Here is a 17891-nt window from a genome sequence, read left to right on the forward strand (position 1 = left end):
TCTCAGACATTCATACGTTAGTTTATGCTGGGGCAGTCACAGTGACACACCATGGACTGAAAGTACAATCACAGACAGATACACAGAAAACACAATTCTATCACAAGCATGCCTGGCAGAGAAGAACAGAAACACAAATAAATGACATTAGTCAGCAATCAGGCATGCTGACACAATACACTAAAAACAACGTAACACCCAAATTAAAGAAACAGCTCAAAAACATTTTCAAGAAAGTAAAAACACACACAAAACATGAACATCACAACACACACATGTTAAACTACATGCATTATGGTTACAATATCAGACATGAGAAAACAACACAGTTTACACTGTCACATCTCATGTACTGTACATGGATGACATAAAACTTTATGAATCCACACAAACAACTTCATCAACTCCTACAAATCACACATTCATACACCAAAAATATACAAATGGAGTTTGGCCTAGACAAATGCAAAACACTTCACATAGAAAAAGGAGTCCTGAAGAAAGAAGATTTTGCGCTTGGAAATGGGGACATTATTGAATCCATGGAAGAGGATGAGTTCTACAAGTATTTAGGATTCCAACAGGCCAAACTAACAGAACATGCACAAATGAAGCAAAGATTAATTAAAGAACACCAAAGTAGGTTAAATGCTATTCTCAGAACAGAGTTAAATGCAAAACACACAGTTAAAGCAATAAACACATATGTCATCCCAGTACTCACATATTCTTTTGGAGTTATACATTGAACTCACACAGATCTTGAGCAACTCCAAAGGAAAACAAGAACAACACTTACTAAGCATAAACAACATCATCCTAAATCTGCCACAGAAAGATTAACCCTTCCACGTAAAGATGGCGGACGTGGCCTGATTGATATAGTTAACCTTCACTACAAACAAATACAGACATTGCGACAGTTTTTCTACAATAAGCAAGAAACATCACAGTTACATAAAGCAGTAACTCTAGCATACTTGAATAATACACCATTAAATTTACACTCACAACATATGGACACGACATAAAAAGCATAGACACCGTTAAGCAATCTTGGGCTCAAAAAGCCCTCCATGGCAGGCATCCTTACAACCTGTCCCAGGATTTTGTTGACAAAACTGCATCAAACAGCTAGTTAGCTTGGGGATGCCTCTTTGGGAGATGGACGAATTCATGTTTGCCAAACAGGATCAGGTCATAAATACTAAAAACTACACAACCACCAAAGCCGAATTATCAGACTAGAGTCGGCTATAATAAATAAATAATTAATAAGACAATTTGGTACTAGAGCTTGGCGTTAGGCGCCATCTCTTACTAAATTTAATAATGATAATTTAATTAAATTAAATAATTTTAATAATTTGGAACTGGAGGAAAAGAAATCGACCCGAAGCGGGACTCAAACCCGCAACTTCTGCTATCCGTGCAGACACGTTATTATTTATTTAATTTAATTTAATTTAATTATAATTATTAAATTTAGTAAGAGATGGCGCCTAACGCCAAGCTCTAGTACCAAATTGTCTTATTAATTATTTATTTATTATAGCTGACTCTAGCCCGATAATTCGGCTTTGGTGGTTGTATAGCTTTGTAACAAGTTAGTTGTTATTTATTTATATTTATACGCCTTGCCGGGGTTGCGATGGCCAGTTGTGTGCCTTGGGAGGACGTGGGCACTTGATGTTTCCCCAGCCGGCATTGTAATGGCCGTCGATGGTCATCGTGTTAGCTTATATATACTGGAGGAGGAGGTCGGACCGAAGGTCCGGGTAGCGTAACTGGTAACGTGTCTGCACGGATAGCAGAAGTTGCGAGTTTGAGTCCCGCTTTGAGCCGATTTCTTTTCCTCCAGTTCCAAATTATTAAAATTATTTAATTTAATTAAATTATAATTATTAAATTTAGTAAGAGATGGTGCCTAACGCCAAGCTCTAGTACCAAATTGTCTTATTAATTATTTATTTATTATAGCCGACTCTAGCCTGATAATTCGGCTTTGGTGGTTGTATAGCTTTGTAACGGGTTAGTTGTTATTTATTTATACTAAAAACTACAGAAAACACATACTCAAAGATGCAACACTCACAAATGACAAATGCAGAAAATGTCACATCACGCCAGAAATTATACAACACATCATCTCTGGTTGCAAGCTCTTGGTCAGACAGATTATTTACATGAACATAGACATAATCAAGTAACAAATATAATACATCAAGAGCTTGCAAAGAAACACAAATTAGTAGACATTCATGAACCATGCTACAAATACACTCCACAGACAGTATTGGAAAACAACATGCACAACAGAGCCATAATCACAGATAAAAAAATTTACCACAACAACCAGACATCACACTCATTGACAAACACAATAAAATCACATACATTATAGACATATCCATTCCAAACACACAATGTACAAAACACATTCACTGAAAAAGTCAGCAAGTACATAGAACTTGCCCAAGAAATAAGGCATCTGTGGAGGATGGATAGGGTGCTTATTGTACCTGTTGTTCTCTCCTCTACAGGTGTCATACCACACATACTATACAAAAGCCTGGAAACATACATCACACTACAGAAGGCCATTATATTGAATACATGTCATAATGTGAGGAAATTCCTGAACACAGACACACACACTGATACACTTCTTTAATTTCTGTTTTGGTTACTATGCCTTGACTTTGGTCCGGCATAGTACACAGCCACCAGTGTTAACCGAGTATATTTCACTTAACCCAACATAATAATAATAATAGATTACCTAGGATTTCCTCTAGAAATGAAAGGTTTCGTAAATGTGACATTAAAGCCAGATGATCGTTTTGTACCATAATGATATTCTGACTGTAAGCACTCTCCTCTACCAAACATATTAGGCAACTGAACTCCAGCTACCTGAATTAGTTCAAGAAACTTCATTATTATATAAGATTATTTTCAAACTTAAAACTAACTTAAATATAGTTGTGATAAACAACATTGCTAGACCCGATATATTATAAGCTAGACACCAACCAAATGCCGAAATTCTATCGGGCTAGATATGGCTAATTACTAAATAAATTACGTAACCAATTTGGCACTAGAGGGAGGCATTAGGCACCATCTCTTATTAACTTTAATAATTATAATTTTAATCGACAAAAAATCGATATAAAAATCGACAAAAAAAAAAAAAAAATTATAATTTTAATTAATTAATTTTAAATAATTTAGAACCGCTGGAAAAAAGCCATATCTAGCCTGATAGAATTTCGGCATTTGGTTGGTGTCTAGCTTATAGTTGTGATTTTAAAAAATCCTGCCAACAATCTCTGCAGCTATTGTTCTCAGAAACATTATACTCTCAATTCTGTTTTTACACAATAGATATGTTCCCTAAAATCCATGTAAAAACTAATTCTGTTCCTATGAAAAAATGAAAGATTGATTCCAGGCCTCCAAAACCAGTATAAAATAATATGACAAATCAATTAATTTAATAGGATGTGTTCAAGTCTATGCATTTCTTTCTAAGCTTTGTCTTACACAGTGTACCCAAAATGGCTGCTTAGATAGTCAAAAACATTAGATAATTAAATACTAATTTTCCTGGTAAATGTTTGAGTATACTTAATTTTAAAAATTTTTCAATTTTAGTTAGTAAATCGAGGACAACTGTAACTTACTTATCAGCAAAATTTGATAAATTTATTTTATTTTTTATTTGATTTTTTGAATTAAACACCAAGTGGTATACTAAAACTATTCCATATTGAAAGAAATGCAATCATAAAAACGTATTTTCAAATTTGAATTAAAGTTTTTGCAACTGCTTCGATCATAGAATAAACTCAGAATGAAAGACTTCTTTGAATATGTAAAGTGACAGGAATGTTTATAAAAAGGAATGTTCTAGGAATGTCTATAAAAAGAGCAATTTTCTAAAAAAAGGAAGTATGAATATATTTTTTTTAGAATTTTAAAACAAGCAAATTTATTGAAATATGACAGACCTGCACAACTTGGTAGCAGGTAAAGGCCAAAATTAAAATAAGTTTATTTCTTTGGGCTACACATATGTTTTAGAAGTTCACATTCCAAGGTGTAATTAATGATTAAACTGTTTTGCAAATGAACCATATTATAAAAAGGGGCAATTTCAATTAACATCAATTAATTACACTTATTACTTAAGATTTTTATTTATAATGAAATCAATTTATGCACTTGCTACGTCTTTACTTTCTTTTACATCCTCTACATTTTTCAAGGGCCTTCAGAAATCCTTTGGCAGGCCTGTGTTGATCAGAAGAAACTATGTAACAAGAGAACTGAATTTTTTCTAAGCCAAGTTAAATCAAAACCTTTTAAAAAATAGACTGTGTACAAACAGAATTGGGTGTAATATATTTTATAAATATCATTGAGAACATTTTCAAGAATAAATGTTTTCTTTGCTATTTGATAGTAAGTACAAGAAGGAAAAATAGTATAATGACAGTATTATTATTAGTATAGATATTTATCAAAATGTTTCATATTACATATAGCTATCTTCAACTTACTATTACACAGATTAACTGTTAACTTTGGATATGTTTAAAATTTTATAATTTACATTCTATAAATTCTTTATTTGAAATTATATACATATAATATGGTCTACTAATTTTTCTAATAATTAGCTCTAGATATTATTATTTTTATATAAATTATACATTCATTTTTTAATATTTTAGTAATTTCTTAATAAATGCATAAAATATATTGAAATATTTTTTATTTGTAATAAAAAAGTTACTTGTCATCATCTATTTTAATTAGATAATCAATAATTTATTTTAAAATTATGAGAAACAATTTTAAATTTATGTATATCCACATCCACATTTAATAATAAAGTCTATATCAATATGAGTTCCTTGTGTGATGTAAGAAAGCCGAAAAGTTTAGGCTAAAAAATCCACAAAAACTAGTAACGGAAACAATCGAGTATATGTAGCCAGTCTGCATAAATTATAAGTTACGAGTATCTGTAGTTATAAATGTCCATTAAAAACTTTTCATAATTTATCATCACAATCTTTTGATCCTATTTTGAAATTCTCTGTTAAAACCATGTTTTATCATTAACTTTTCTTCTATACTGCATTAAGTTATTCTCACAAATCTGTTGTTTTTATAAATATAGAGCTTTTATAACATCATGTTTATTTGGAATATAAATGCTTCCAATAAAATGACAAATCTGGAAATTATATAACTATTAATAAAATTAATAAGATATTTGAAGAGAATAACAAAAGCATATTTTTTATCAATATATTCTAGTATATTTCATTTTGTTTTTGTAAGAAAATGCACATTACTTATAAAGTGTCTAATAAAATTGATTAAAATACAAACCAAGCTTCCTTCATTATTTCCAACTAAAGTATTAATTCCTCCTGTAATTCTTCGAACTTCTTGCACATAAAACGTAACCTCAAGTCCTTTGGGTGTAGCATCGGCACCTGAAAAGAAATTGCTAATACTTCATTTACTGTATTTATTTATTTATAGTAAATAACTTTTAAACTAAATTCAAAAACGTTTTCTTAAATTTAATTAACTATTACTTTTTCTTCTTCAGTAAATTATTTCCTTTTTGTAGTGAATAATATTCTCCCATCTTTCTAGATTTTAAATTTATGATTGCCTAAATTATTTCAGAAAAAATATTTTCCTACCTAAAGCGTTTTTTTAATACTAAACTACAATAGTAAAATTCATTACATAATTAAAAACTGAGAGAAGCAATTTTGTCATTATTAATATTATAATAAAAGGCTTGCTAAACTTCTGATAATATTTTATTGATTTAAATATTAAAGATAATTTATTATGATTACATTACTGCAGTGTTTTCCAATCAGTGGAGTGCAAGACTATTGCAATGGGAGTGCACAAATTTTTACCAAATGATCATTTTTTAATATGGGCAAACAAAAAACAAGGTCAAATCAATGTTGAAAAAATGAATCAGCAAAATGGTTATGCCTAATTCACAATCCTCCTCCAGATGACTCAGGTAGGGTCATTCGGAGGTGAATGGAAAAACCTATCTGCACTCTTGTCGAAATATCTTCTCAAAAGTTGAGTCCCAGCAAACAACATACAGGTATACCTCGAGTTACGTCGCTCTCGAGTTACGTCGTTCCCGATTATACGTCGTTTGTCAAAAAAGTATATGGAAAAATAAAAATCAAGTTTAAATCAGTTTATTCGACTTTAAATCCGTCCGCCACAAACATTGAAGTCGTAATATCACTAGAAAAGTGTTAAAAGCACATAAAATCATATTAAAATATGTACATTTACAGTAAATGTTAATATAATCATCATAAATCCTAAAGAACAAAACACGAAAACATCTGTGTTCCTGTGTTGTCATCTTATTTAGCGGTCTTTAAGTGCTCATTATTGGCGTTTCCTCCATTATTGGCATTTAGTTACGACGTAAGTCGAAACTACGACTTACGTTGTTACTACACAAGTAAATTCGACTTACGTCGTTTTTCGGCTTACGTCGCCTCTCCTGGAACCAATTACCGATGTAAGATGAGGTATACCTGTACTTTATTTAATAAGATATATTGTTTTGTAGGCCATTAAATAAACTAGTTAAGTAGCGCTGTATCAGCATGTAGTCAGAACAAAGCTGCTCGCACCTTTATTTTCTAGATTATGAGGGAAAAAAGAGACAAAGAATCATTCGTTCTCAACAATTTATTTGATTTATATTGGATCATTTAAAGGTACAAATATAAGCTCAGAATAAGCCATTAATTAATTGCTATGCCAACGTCTCACAAAATTCTGTCTATCACTATTGGCCTTGGACTTACAGATTGACTCGTAGCAATCTTTATTGTAACTCTTTAAAAATATTGAGTCGGTTATTTTTTTTCATTCGACTCAATGTAACATAGGTAAGACCGATAGCTGTCTCTTTTTTTCCTATATCTGTTTTGATTTTTGGAAGAGTTAATCCCTGTGATTTATGTATAGTCATCGAGTATGCTAAGGTAAGGGGAAACTGTCTACGAGATCACAGTATACTGCCATCATGCTTCGAAGAGCGTGTTAGGGGAATTATTGGAAACAAATTACCATAGATGAATTCCACTAAAATAAACAGAAGAGCTGGAGGGTGAGCATTAGGAACATATATAATGTAGCATATAGTTCCTAGTGAACCATTGATGAGACCTCCTTGCACCCATAAGTTGACTCTCAGCATGATTCTGGCATTAACTGAGAGATTCAAATGCTTGGAGAGACCAAGAGCTGAGTCATCTTTGGACGAAGGCAGGGCAATATCTGAAGTGTTTTCAGATGCTATATAAGCAAGAGGGAATCCAGTTGACTGCAAGTAGTCTTCATTGCTTTGTTTAACTCGCTCATTTGTTGGATATAGCTCTACTGCCGTTTGGAACTGATCGAGTTCATCTCTGTATAAATAGGCTCAATTTCTTGTCATCAGAACGTTCAGATTTGTATCAGAGAAATCACCCGAAGCTAGATGTAAGACATCTGCAAAAGAACTATCTGCGCTATTTTGTCTATGAGAATTACTAAGTTCAATGAACTTCTCAAAAGAATCAAATGCGAATGTAATGTAATGTCCGAACAACGTCCCTACCTTGTTGGGACATTACATTGTAAAAAAACACTCAAGTAGAAAAAAGTATCTTTAACAGGAGGAAGCTGACAAAAATCACCAATCAAATATATAAAGAATCCACCAAATGGCTCATCTTTCTTGGGGTTTATCTCCTTCAATCTTCTCTCGATCATGTAAAGCATTCTTGCACCAATCATTGACATTTCGTTGATGATGATGAATTTGAGTGACTTCATCTCAATCAGAAATCTCTGTGCAGCTTCTCTATTTAGAGATCAAAATTTTGTACTAACGATAGGAAGACGAAGAAGAGAATGGATTGTAAAGCCATCAATATTGATCGCTGCTGCTCCACGTTTTAAAAAGAAAACTTTTTTAAACTTATTATTCTATAAAGATTCTTTATATTTGTTGTTGTGTATCTAGTTAGCAATAACATTTACCTTTCAGAATTACCATTTTAATGTTTGTCATATTTTCTGACCACTAGATGATGCTTCTACACGTGCATGCAGGAAGTGACTAACACTCAACTTCATGCATTCCTTGTCAACATTATAACTCTAGAATGAGTTGTCTGATCTTAATGAAATTTTCTAGGATGACTCATCATCACTCAAGGATGAACTGATTAAAATTTTAACTCTCAAAAAGGATGATCCATACTGAAGAAAAATGCAAGCTTCGTTTTGACCCCTATCGCCAGTTCTACAAAAATCAGAGAAAATGAGAATTGAGAATTGAAATTTTAATCAGTTCATCCATGAGTGATGATGAGTCGTCCTAGAAAATTTTATCAAGATCGGACAACCCATTCTAGAGTTATAATGTTGACAAGGAATGCATGAAGTCAAGTATTAGTCGTCACTTCATTCCAACAATTATGAGGACGGTATTTATGAAATTAAGGATGGTTACTAAAATTGATGGGGTGCAACAATTTTTTTCTGAAAAAGAGGGGTGAGGGTACAGAAAGTTTTGAAAACTACTGCATTACTGTAATTATTTAATTCATATATAAATTATTCTATTATAAATAAATTAAATTATATTCTATTATAAATAAATTAAAATGTTTGATTCCTAAATATTAACTGCTGAGAAAAGACTACTATTAGAGGAATGTTAAAAAAAACAATTAATATATAAAATTTTCAGTCATACAGAAATGACAGAAACAGAGTTTGATATTTTTAGTAAATCAGTAATGACTAAACTCTTTAATATAAAACCAAACTATGAAAATGTAGCTTTTACTGAATTTTTAATTTTTTACAGAAACAAAAATCACCTTTGTAATCCTAACAACATACACTCAAACCTGTTTTTGTGCGGTCTTTTTTTTGCGATTTTTTACACGTGCAATGTGTTTTGTGCAATTATTTTTGTGCAGTAAACCAATTTGATTGAAATTCATATACCGCACACAAAAAATCACACAAAACAAATCACACAAATAAAAAATCGCACAAAAATAGACCGCACAAAAACAGGTTTGAGTGTATTTATTAAAATCAAGAACATTTTTAATCATTTTTCTTAGTTACATACATTTTTGATTAATTATTTAATTAATTATAATTACTGAAAGACTACCTTTATTAATTAATTCAACTTTAGTGATTTTATAATCATAAACTTTTATAGTTAGTCAGAATATAACTTAGTAAAAAAAAAACAATTTAAAACAATGTTTTAAGATTATGTAAAAAGTAATTTCTGTTTTTTCATTAAAATGATAAGAAAAAGAAGACTTGTAAGATCTGACAGAATGCAAGACATTAACTGACATTAAAATCTCAATGGATAAAATATTTTTATGAATACAATTTAATAAGATAATATTTCTTCATTCTTTAAAAATAAAATTATTCAAATCAATTATTTACCTGAACTAGTATCTATGAAAACATCAACTCTCTTAAATGCATTTAATTTTTGTAATTTATCAGCTACAGAATAGATATTTAATATAACCTGGAAAAAAAATTTTTAATTTTATTCATATGTATACTTCATATGTTCTTTTCTTAATCAATATATTATTTATACATGCGTTTTGATTAAAATCTCAATTTAATACTATAGGTTAGTAATGATTTTTTTCATTTTGCATTGTTTACTCATGTTCCATTTTATCTTGTAAATTTTTTGTATTACAACATTAGTGAAATTATGTAACAAAATTATATTTTTTATATAAATATGATATCAAAAACAACAGAAATGTCTCAGATTATATAACACAATATGAAAGTTTTAAATTTATTTAAACAATTGTTTAGTATTAAAAAAATAATTTAATAGACAGTTATGTTATTAATAGGGCTGCAGACTTAAAATGAAATAAATGAGCATAACTGAAATGTTGTGTAAATAACTTTGTGTGGAAAGTTTCGTACGAGCTAAGATATGTTTTGCAGTTCACTTCAATGATGTTATTAATGTGCTTTACTTCTAAAATAATGTTTTTCTACTGATATTAAATGAAAAAGATATATCAGTTAACATTAATATTCTCTAATTTATAATATTTTAATCGATAGTTAAAAGACAAGCATATATAATTTGAATTTTTCACACTAAATCCATTCTCACATCACAGGAATACAAACCACAGAGTGGAGTTAACCTTTCTTTTAAGACTTTCTTGTCTAAACATGCTGTTTAAAACATTCTTCTGAAGGCAGTTGAATTTAGAATGTTATGTGTCTAATGGAAAATCAGAATGGGAAATTCCTAAATTTATTGATAATTAAAAGTCACACAAATAGATTAAAGTCTTCACATTTTGTCCTTTCTTGAAAGAATCTAAAATAATACAGTAGAGTCAACTTTCTGTTAACACTTTTGACTCTGTAGCTGTTTACTGTTCTATCATCTCCAGGTATTTTGCATTTTGTTTATGCATTTTTCTTAAAGATGCTATATGAAAACAATATATTATTAAATAATTTATCTTGTTTTTAATGCTTGTTTACTTCTCTTTAATTTGGTATATAATTTTACATATTTCTTACAGACATAATATATCATATACCCTTTAAATTAAATTTTTAATGTATAATTTCACATTATAAAATTTAACTATAAAATAAAACAAACCATTTTTAATTAATTCATTTTACCCTTAAAAATTCACACTTCTGATGTCTGTAAGCAATTAAAAGCTTCATTTTCATCTTTAAAACCATTAATTTATGATTAAAGTAGAAGATGCAGAAAGCAGTTCAAGCAAATGAAAACAAACAATGGAGGAAAACTACAAAAAGTTGAGAGTGAGCATGAAAATTCTTTTCTTTTTTTTTGTCACAACTAGGTGCATAGATAGACACTGAGCACATCCTGTTTCAGAATAAGCAATGAAAATTCATGATTAAGAACATCTACAGCATTATATATGAATTACAGCAGTGATTCTAGATACTATGTACTACCCTCATTCAAAAAAAAATAATTATATAATAACTAAATGAAAACAAATTACCCATATGTAGTATGGCAATCAGTCGGAAGCTTGTTATTTTCACTTCAATAATATGTATGGGCATCTAAACATATAACTCTAATAAAAAGAATTATAAAGACTTCAACTTATTTGTATGTCTTCTAACTACAAGTATTTTTCAGGAGTTCCTGCCTTGGTTTACTATTTTAAAGCTATTTTAACTATGAAAGCAAATATTGTTTGTCACAGATTGCAAATATTTAACTGTAAAAGCAACTTCCTAAATAAACATTCAAAGAGTTTGCATGACTAAATATGTATCAAGGACAAATTTTTCAATTAGTATAATATAGTTATTAACTTAAAAAACTTTTTGTTGTAAGCAGATGATAGGAAACCATTAAAAAACATGCTCGACTAAAGAATATTACAACTGTCGATTATGTACCTTGTTTTGGTTATAAAATTCTAAATCTACATCTCTCAAAGGATAGATAATGTTTTTCAATTTGAGGTTTGTTAGAAAGAAATGAATTTAATAATTAAAATATCCATTAACAAACTGAATAATTTTTATAATTTAATAAATAATGTTTGATAATTTAAAATTCGCATCTCATATTTTTCATATAATCAAGAACATATTTTTGTACGTTTTGCAAATTAATATTATTTTAAAATATATTAATAATATGCAAAATCATGTTCTTGTTCATTTTATCATTTATAACAAATACACATATGCTAAATGCCAAATATTTCTGATATTGGGATTTAGCATACATTTACTATAAAAATCTCAGACTAAGTTTACTTTATAATGTGACATTTATTGTAAAGTAATTTATTCTAAGATCTATGCAATAAAGAGATCTGTACTCTAATTCTGTAGTTACAAAATAAATCTCTGTTGTTTAAGCATAATAATAACAATAATAATAAACACAAATTTTTGAAAATGTAAAATATTTACCTCTTGAAAATTTTGAGATCCAAACAAATCCTTCATAGATTTGGCCAATACATCCTGTTTTGTTCTAGCTACCCCATCTATATTGATTTTATCTACTCTTGCCTGTAAAACACAAAGATTTATATTAGTTTTATGTATATTTTAATGTAATATTATTACTTATCATGGCTTTTGCACAGATAATTCAATATTAGTAGTAAAAATTAAAGAAAGAAAATGCATCATTGAAAAGTAAATGTAAAAATATTTTCAGATATTTTTTAAAAGGTTTTTTATCTGTTCAACTTGGCTCTCTAAGGTTAAATCTTGAGTGCTCGATTGATGGGTAGCTCTTGTTTATAACTGTTATTCAGACTGTTGATATTCAGCATTATAAGTTTAAGCTTTGGTGCCATTATTACAAGTGGCTGGCATTACCATTACTTTTGGTTGGGTCTGTGGAATCTATAGTAGTGTGAGGTATTGGTTCAGAATTGTCTAGTTTTGACAGAGTTTCATTTTCAGATTCATAAATATATTTTCTGTGAGTACCTGTTCTTATTTGCAGAATTATTAATTCATTGTGATCCCAGAGTTGCATTAACATTTGGAATATATTTAAATTTATCTTGTTTCTTCATTTGGTTAGCAGATCCAATGATGAATTTTCATTGCTAATGGAAGTGATTCTGAAGTTTCAAGTCAGTGTAGAAAGTGATGATATTAGCCTTGGGATAATTATTTCAATCATTTATTACTTTGCTTTGAGCCTTTATTGGATTTGAATGGCTGTGAGTGAAGTTTGGATATTGTCTTTGTTCTCTTCAATTGTGGAAAGGTCTTTACCATTGTTTTCTACAATTTTTGCCCAATCTGAACCATTTTATAACTTACATGCATAAGTAACACCTAAGCATTCCCTTCATTATGGTCATATTGATGACATTTTGGAGTAGAACAATCTGTGTATATGGCCCAAGTTTTTGCATCCATAACATAAAAGAGGGTGACCTGCTATTATAACTAAACTGGTCATATCCTTGATCTTAATAAAATACAGAAGCAATTCAGTCTTAACGTCTCTTTTCAATTTTAGTCATGCCTGATGTTTGTAAGAATGTACTCTAATTCTTCTAATTAATTCAAACTTAGTGACTCTATAGGAATTTTAAAAAATTTTTCATTTTACAATTGTTTGTAATCCTATAGTGAAGACTTAAGACATCAATGCATCAAATTGTAAAATAGCTTTCAAATCTTTGATATCACAACATGCAGTCACAAAATCTTGTATATCACATGATCCATTACCAAGGTTGACAATAAACAGTAATATTTTTTCCAGTTAATATCTGTTTAAAGTTTAAAAGACAGAATTTTCATTTAAGAGAGTTGGGTTGATTTGAATTAGGCACTTTGTCCATACTATCAGAACAAGGACTTGTGAAGTAGCTATTGCATATCTGCTCTCCATGGTATTAGTTTGAATTAATAAGGTAAGACAATATATGGCTGATATTGCCAAGAGGAGATACCCATTGCAAGAACATTCTATGGAAAAGTAATTCCTATTTAGGTGTTATACACATGAAGAAAACCAAGAAAACATCATGAAGCAGTAGACCAACTATCAGTTTTATCCATTCAGATATTGGTGAGCCAACACTCTGTGATAACCAAACTGGTTCTCACTATACCACCCACTCTTACAAACATTTGTGCTAGAACAGATAAATTCAGTATAACTTAGAATTGATTCCTTTTTCTCAAAACTACTTATAATTGAAGATTTTTGATTATGTAAAATTAGAGTTATAAGTAATAAACTTTTATTTTTAACAGGAAATAAAAGTAGTCATTTCATTGCCTTTCCTTGTTGGTATATTCACCTACAAACTGTTTTGAAACTGATATTAAGGTTTATGAATTTTACAACTCCTAGACAAAAAATTAGAATATTCACCTAATTGAAAGTTTAGTGTACATTTTCTCATGAACAACACAGAGTACAAAACTTTTTTTTTTGACCCTACATAAGCAATGCCTATATATATTTAATATACCGATTAATCAGACAAATTAACTCAAATGTTTTTCTGTTACAAATGGAAATGAAATAACAAAAAAATGGAATAACAATTTGACCATGACAAAAAATTAGATTATTAGCAAAAACAGTCAAACACCCATAAAAAGCTATATTGTAATGAAAATTTCCATATTGCTGAGCAGAGCAGTATAATAGTACATGGAGGTAAGCACGACATCAGTGACAGAACTAAAGATATTATCAAAGTAGGAAAAACACAAGAATAAATTGTGAATTATGTAAAGTGCTTGCAGCCAACAGTCTCTAAAGTACTGAAACAACAAAACCATGTTTAAGTTTTAATTAATAAATGCCAGAAATGTGGACGTAAACGAGCAAAGACTGTGAGAGATGAGAGAAACTTGAGAAGGATTGTCATGCACAATACAGAGCAACTGGAGTGAACATTAGTAGCTGAACCACATGCTGAAGGTTGCACAACTTCAAAAAAAATGTTTGAGTTAATCTGTCTGATTAATGGGTATAATAAATATATATGACAATGTTTATGTAGAGTCAAAAAAAAAGTTTCATACTCTGTGTTGTTCATGAGAAAATGTACACTAAACTTTCAGTTAGGTGAATATTCTAATTTTTTGTCTAGGAGTTGTATCAATTTTTTTACTCCATGTTTTTGGGAAATTTTTCCATATACTAATATTACACAAGATGTGTTACGAAAATCAGGAAGTACATGTGTATCGTTTGTCATACAGTAATAAATATATTATTAATACTGAATATTTACTGGAATATTGTATTAAATAACCTTACAGACACCAAAACCCAGAGAAAAAATAAATAATTTTAATGAAAAGAAACAAATGAAATCTATGTTCAACAGACATCATCAGATTCTATAACTAGAATATAAAATGGAATGATGTTTAAAATAAATATAGAACAGAACTTTTAAAATATAACGCTGCATCCAAGTTCATGTATGAGGAGACTTGCACATGAACAGAGATCATGCCGAGAGGAAAAAAATTCAAATATAACATATAATATTGAAAAAGTTATCGATAAATTATTTGAATTTTTGCTGGTTTTGGTGCAAGGATATTTATATTAAGCCTGTATTTCTAGCAGTAACTTTAGAACATATTGTACTATTCTGTACTGTACTGTTCTGTATTGTACTGTTCTGTACTGTACTGTAACATATTGTACTGTTATTCTTGATAAACTTTCAATATACAGTGGTGCCTCGTATAACGTACGCCTCGAATAACGGACGCTGCAAACAACGGACTTTCTGTTTGGCCGTTACATGACTCGAGCAACGGACTGGCTGCAAACAACGGACTTTCCGGCATAATCGGTGACTGCTCCATGGGTGCGTTCTTTAATAGCGGTCGCTCTGCATCTCCGCTACTACGGGAGTGCGCTGCTGTTTGTAGGCATTTAGGAACGACGGTGAAAGAAAGAAAGATGGCGGCGCCTGCACTATCAATAGTATCGTGATGGAGGAATCTATAATTCTAAAATATGAGCTTTTAAAAGCAAAAGAAGGGTCTCAATTGTAAAATTTAACCATAAAATGGATTATTTGTTGAAAGAGCATTCAAAATAGCCACAAAAAAAATTAGAATGCCGGCTACCATTCAAAAAAAATTCGTAAAGACACATCACCACGTGCGCTATCTCGCGCTTTCACAATTCCTAAATTTTCATTCATAAAACCACGTAATGGACTCGGAAACGAAACTATCTGAGCCGTGGAGGACGCTATGTTGCTTTTTACCGTAAACTACTGCTACAAGCGGCCGTTTTTGCCGTTCGACGGCACGCACTCTCACTGGATTTAGGAACGCGTTCCGCAGGAATTTTTAAACAGATGTCGCTCGCGCAGAGTTACGCGGAGGAATAAAAGAACACACCCCATGTTCATTCTTTTATGATACAGTACGGTTATTTTATGCTGCGGAACGAATTAGATGTTTTAACATGTATTTTTATGGGAAAATGCGTTTCGTATAATGGACGTTTCACTTAACGGACGTGCACCTGGAATGGATTAAGTACGTTATATGAGGCACCACTGTATTTATGATGTGTTTTTTATTTACTTTAAAGTGCATAAATTACTTATGAAATATTTTATTTCAAATTTATTTGTTTAATTGTAAGTAGTGATATTAAAGCCAAACAACTGCTGGATTATATCAGACTATATTACTACTACTATTATTAATTAAATGCTGAAGTAAATTGATATTAGAAGTAGGTGTTAGGTGCCATCTCTTGATAAATTTAATAATTACAATTTAAATTAATATTTTAATAATTAATTTAGAAGGTTCTGGAAGAAAAGAATCAGTATACTTATTGGACTAGAACCTGCAACTCCAACTTACCACGCAGTCATGTTGCTACTTATGCTACCCTGACCTCTGATCCTTACCTTCAGAAGTTATTAATTTGGATATAACTATACAATACCAAATTATTTAGCATTTAATTAATAATAGTAATAGTAATGTACACCAATATAATCCAACAATTTCTTTGGCATTATTATATAACTATCAGGTGTAGGATGTTTATATTTGTAAGTAGTGATTAATTCTTCGTATAAAAAATTTAAGAATTGTTTTATGGTAATATTATTTAATTTTTACCTCTAAATGGAAAAAGCAGAGATCAGTAATGATCTAGAGACATAAAATTCATAAATTTATGTCTTTTAATACTTAAATGTAATTTCTGTTTAAAGTTTTTGTTTCTTAACATTTTAAAGATTAATCAATAATACCATAAAATAATTCTTAAATTTTTTATATGTAGAATTAATCACTACTTATAAATATAAACATCTTAAACCTTAGTTTTCAGGACATCTTACTTCTTGATGTTTAAGTTATGAAAACTTAAAATTTAAAAGTATTTAAAATGTAAAATATTTATAGAGTAAACTAAAATGTAAAGCACTTACAGAAACTTTTTCCAAATATATATTATCCCCTTTGTCCTTCATTTTCTCTTCTTCTATCCCTGTAGGATAGGACTGAAAAACAAAGTGCTTAGTTTTAATTCAAATTACAAAATATTTAATCAATTTTTAAAATAAAATAATCTGCAATAAGTTTTAAAAATAAGTGTGAGAGCTTTTGGTGTAAATAACAAACTCATCTAACAAGAAAGGCATTCTCCAACAAAACAATTAATAAACTCTATCACATTAAAATGAAAGTATTACTTTTGTCAAAATCAAGTTTACAATATAAAATGATCATTCCGTTCTATAATAAACTTCACATAACATTGAACTTTTGGGTGCTCAAACATAACAATATACAACACAAGATACTTTTCAAGTTGCAATTAAGTTTAAGAAAGAAAATACAGTGGCGCATTATATCTTTATGGGGCCCAGACAAACTTGAATTAGGGTCCACACGTAGCATTGCCTGCAAACATTTTTCTTTTGGAAAGTTTTTGTATCTCTGTTCACTTTTTAATGCAACCGGCGGGTTAGGTTCTGCACTGTGCCCTGCACCCATGCTACATTGGCCATCTAAGGACCTCAGATATGGACTAAATTTAAATTTCAATATTCTTACTACAGTTACGAGTTTATTAAAGATTGGTTCGAGGCCCCCGTTGACAAGGTCCCGAGTAATTGCTTTTTCCCCCACAGGATAACGTGCCAACAAGAATATGCCAATTTAAATCTTACAAAAAAGCACTGATTTTTTCATATATATTAATTAATTAGATAAACTCAGTT

At 30.0% G+C, this 17891-nt stretch overlaps 1 protein-coding gene across 1 annotated transcript in view; it reads right to left on the reverse strand.

Annotated features, from left to right (window-relative positions):
• Positions 1–17891, reverse strand: part of LOC136977197 (sorting and assembly machinery component 50 homolog A) — a 52500-nt gene that overhangs the window by 34051 nt on the left and 558 nt on the right. Inside the window, exons 2-6 of the mRNA XM_067272658.1 lie at positions 17097–17168; positions 12091–12192; positions 9559–9646; positions 5410–5516; positions 2783–2916 (exon numbers count right to left, since the gene is read on the reverse strand). Coding sequence (XP_067128759.1) covers positions 2783–2916; positions 5410–5516; positions 9559–9646; positions 12091–12192; positions 17097–17168 — 503 coding nt within the window. The remainder of the gene's footprint in view (positions 1–2782; positions 2917–5409; positions 5517–9558; positions 9647–12090; positions 12193–17096; positions 17169–17891) is intronic.

Source organism: Centruroides vittatus, unplaced genomic scaffold (assembly GCF_030686945.1).
Source record: "Centruroides vittatus isolate TY-2023 unplaced genomic scaffold, ASM3068694v2 contig_452, whole genome shotgun sequence".
NCBI lineage: Eukaryota > Metazoa > Arthropoda > Arachnida > Scorpiones > Buthidae > Centruroides > Centruroides vittatus.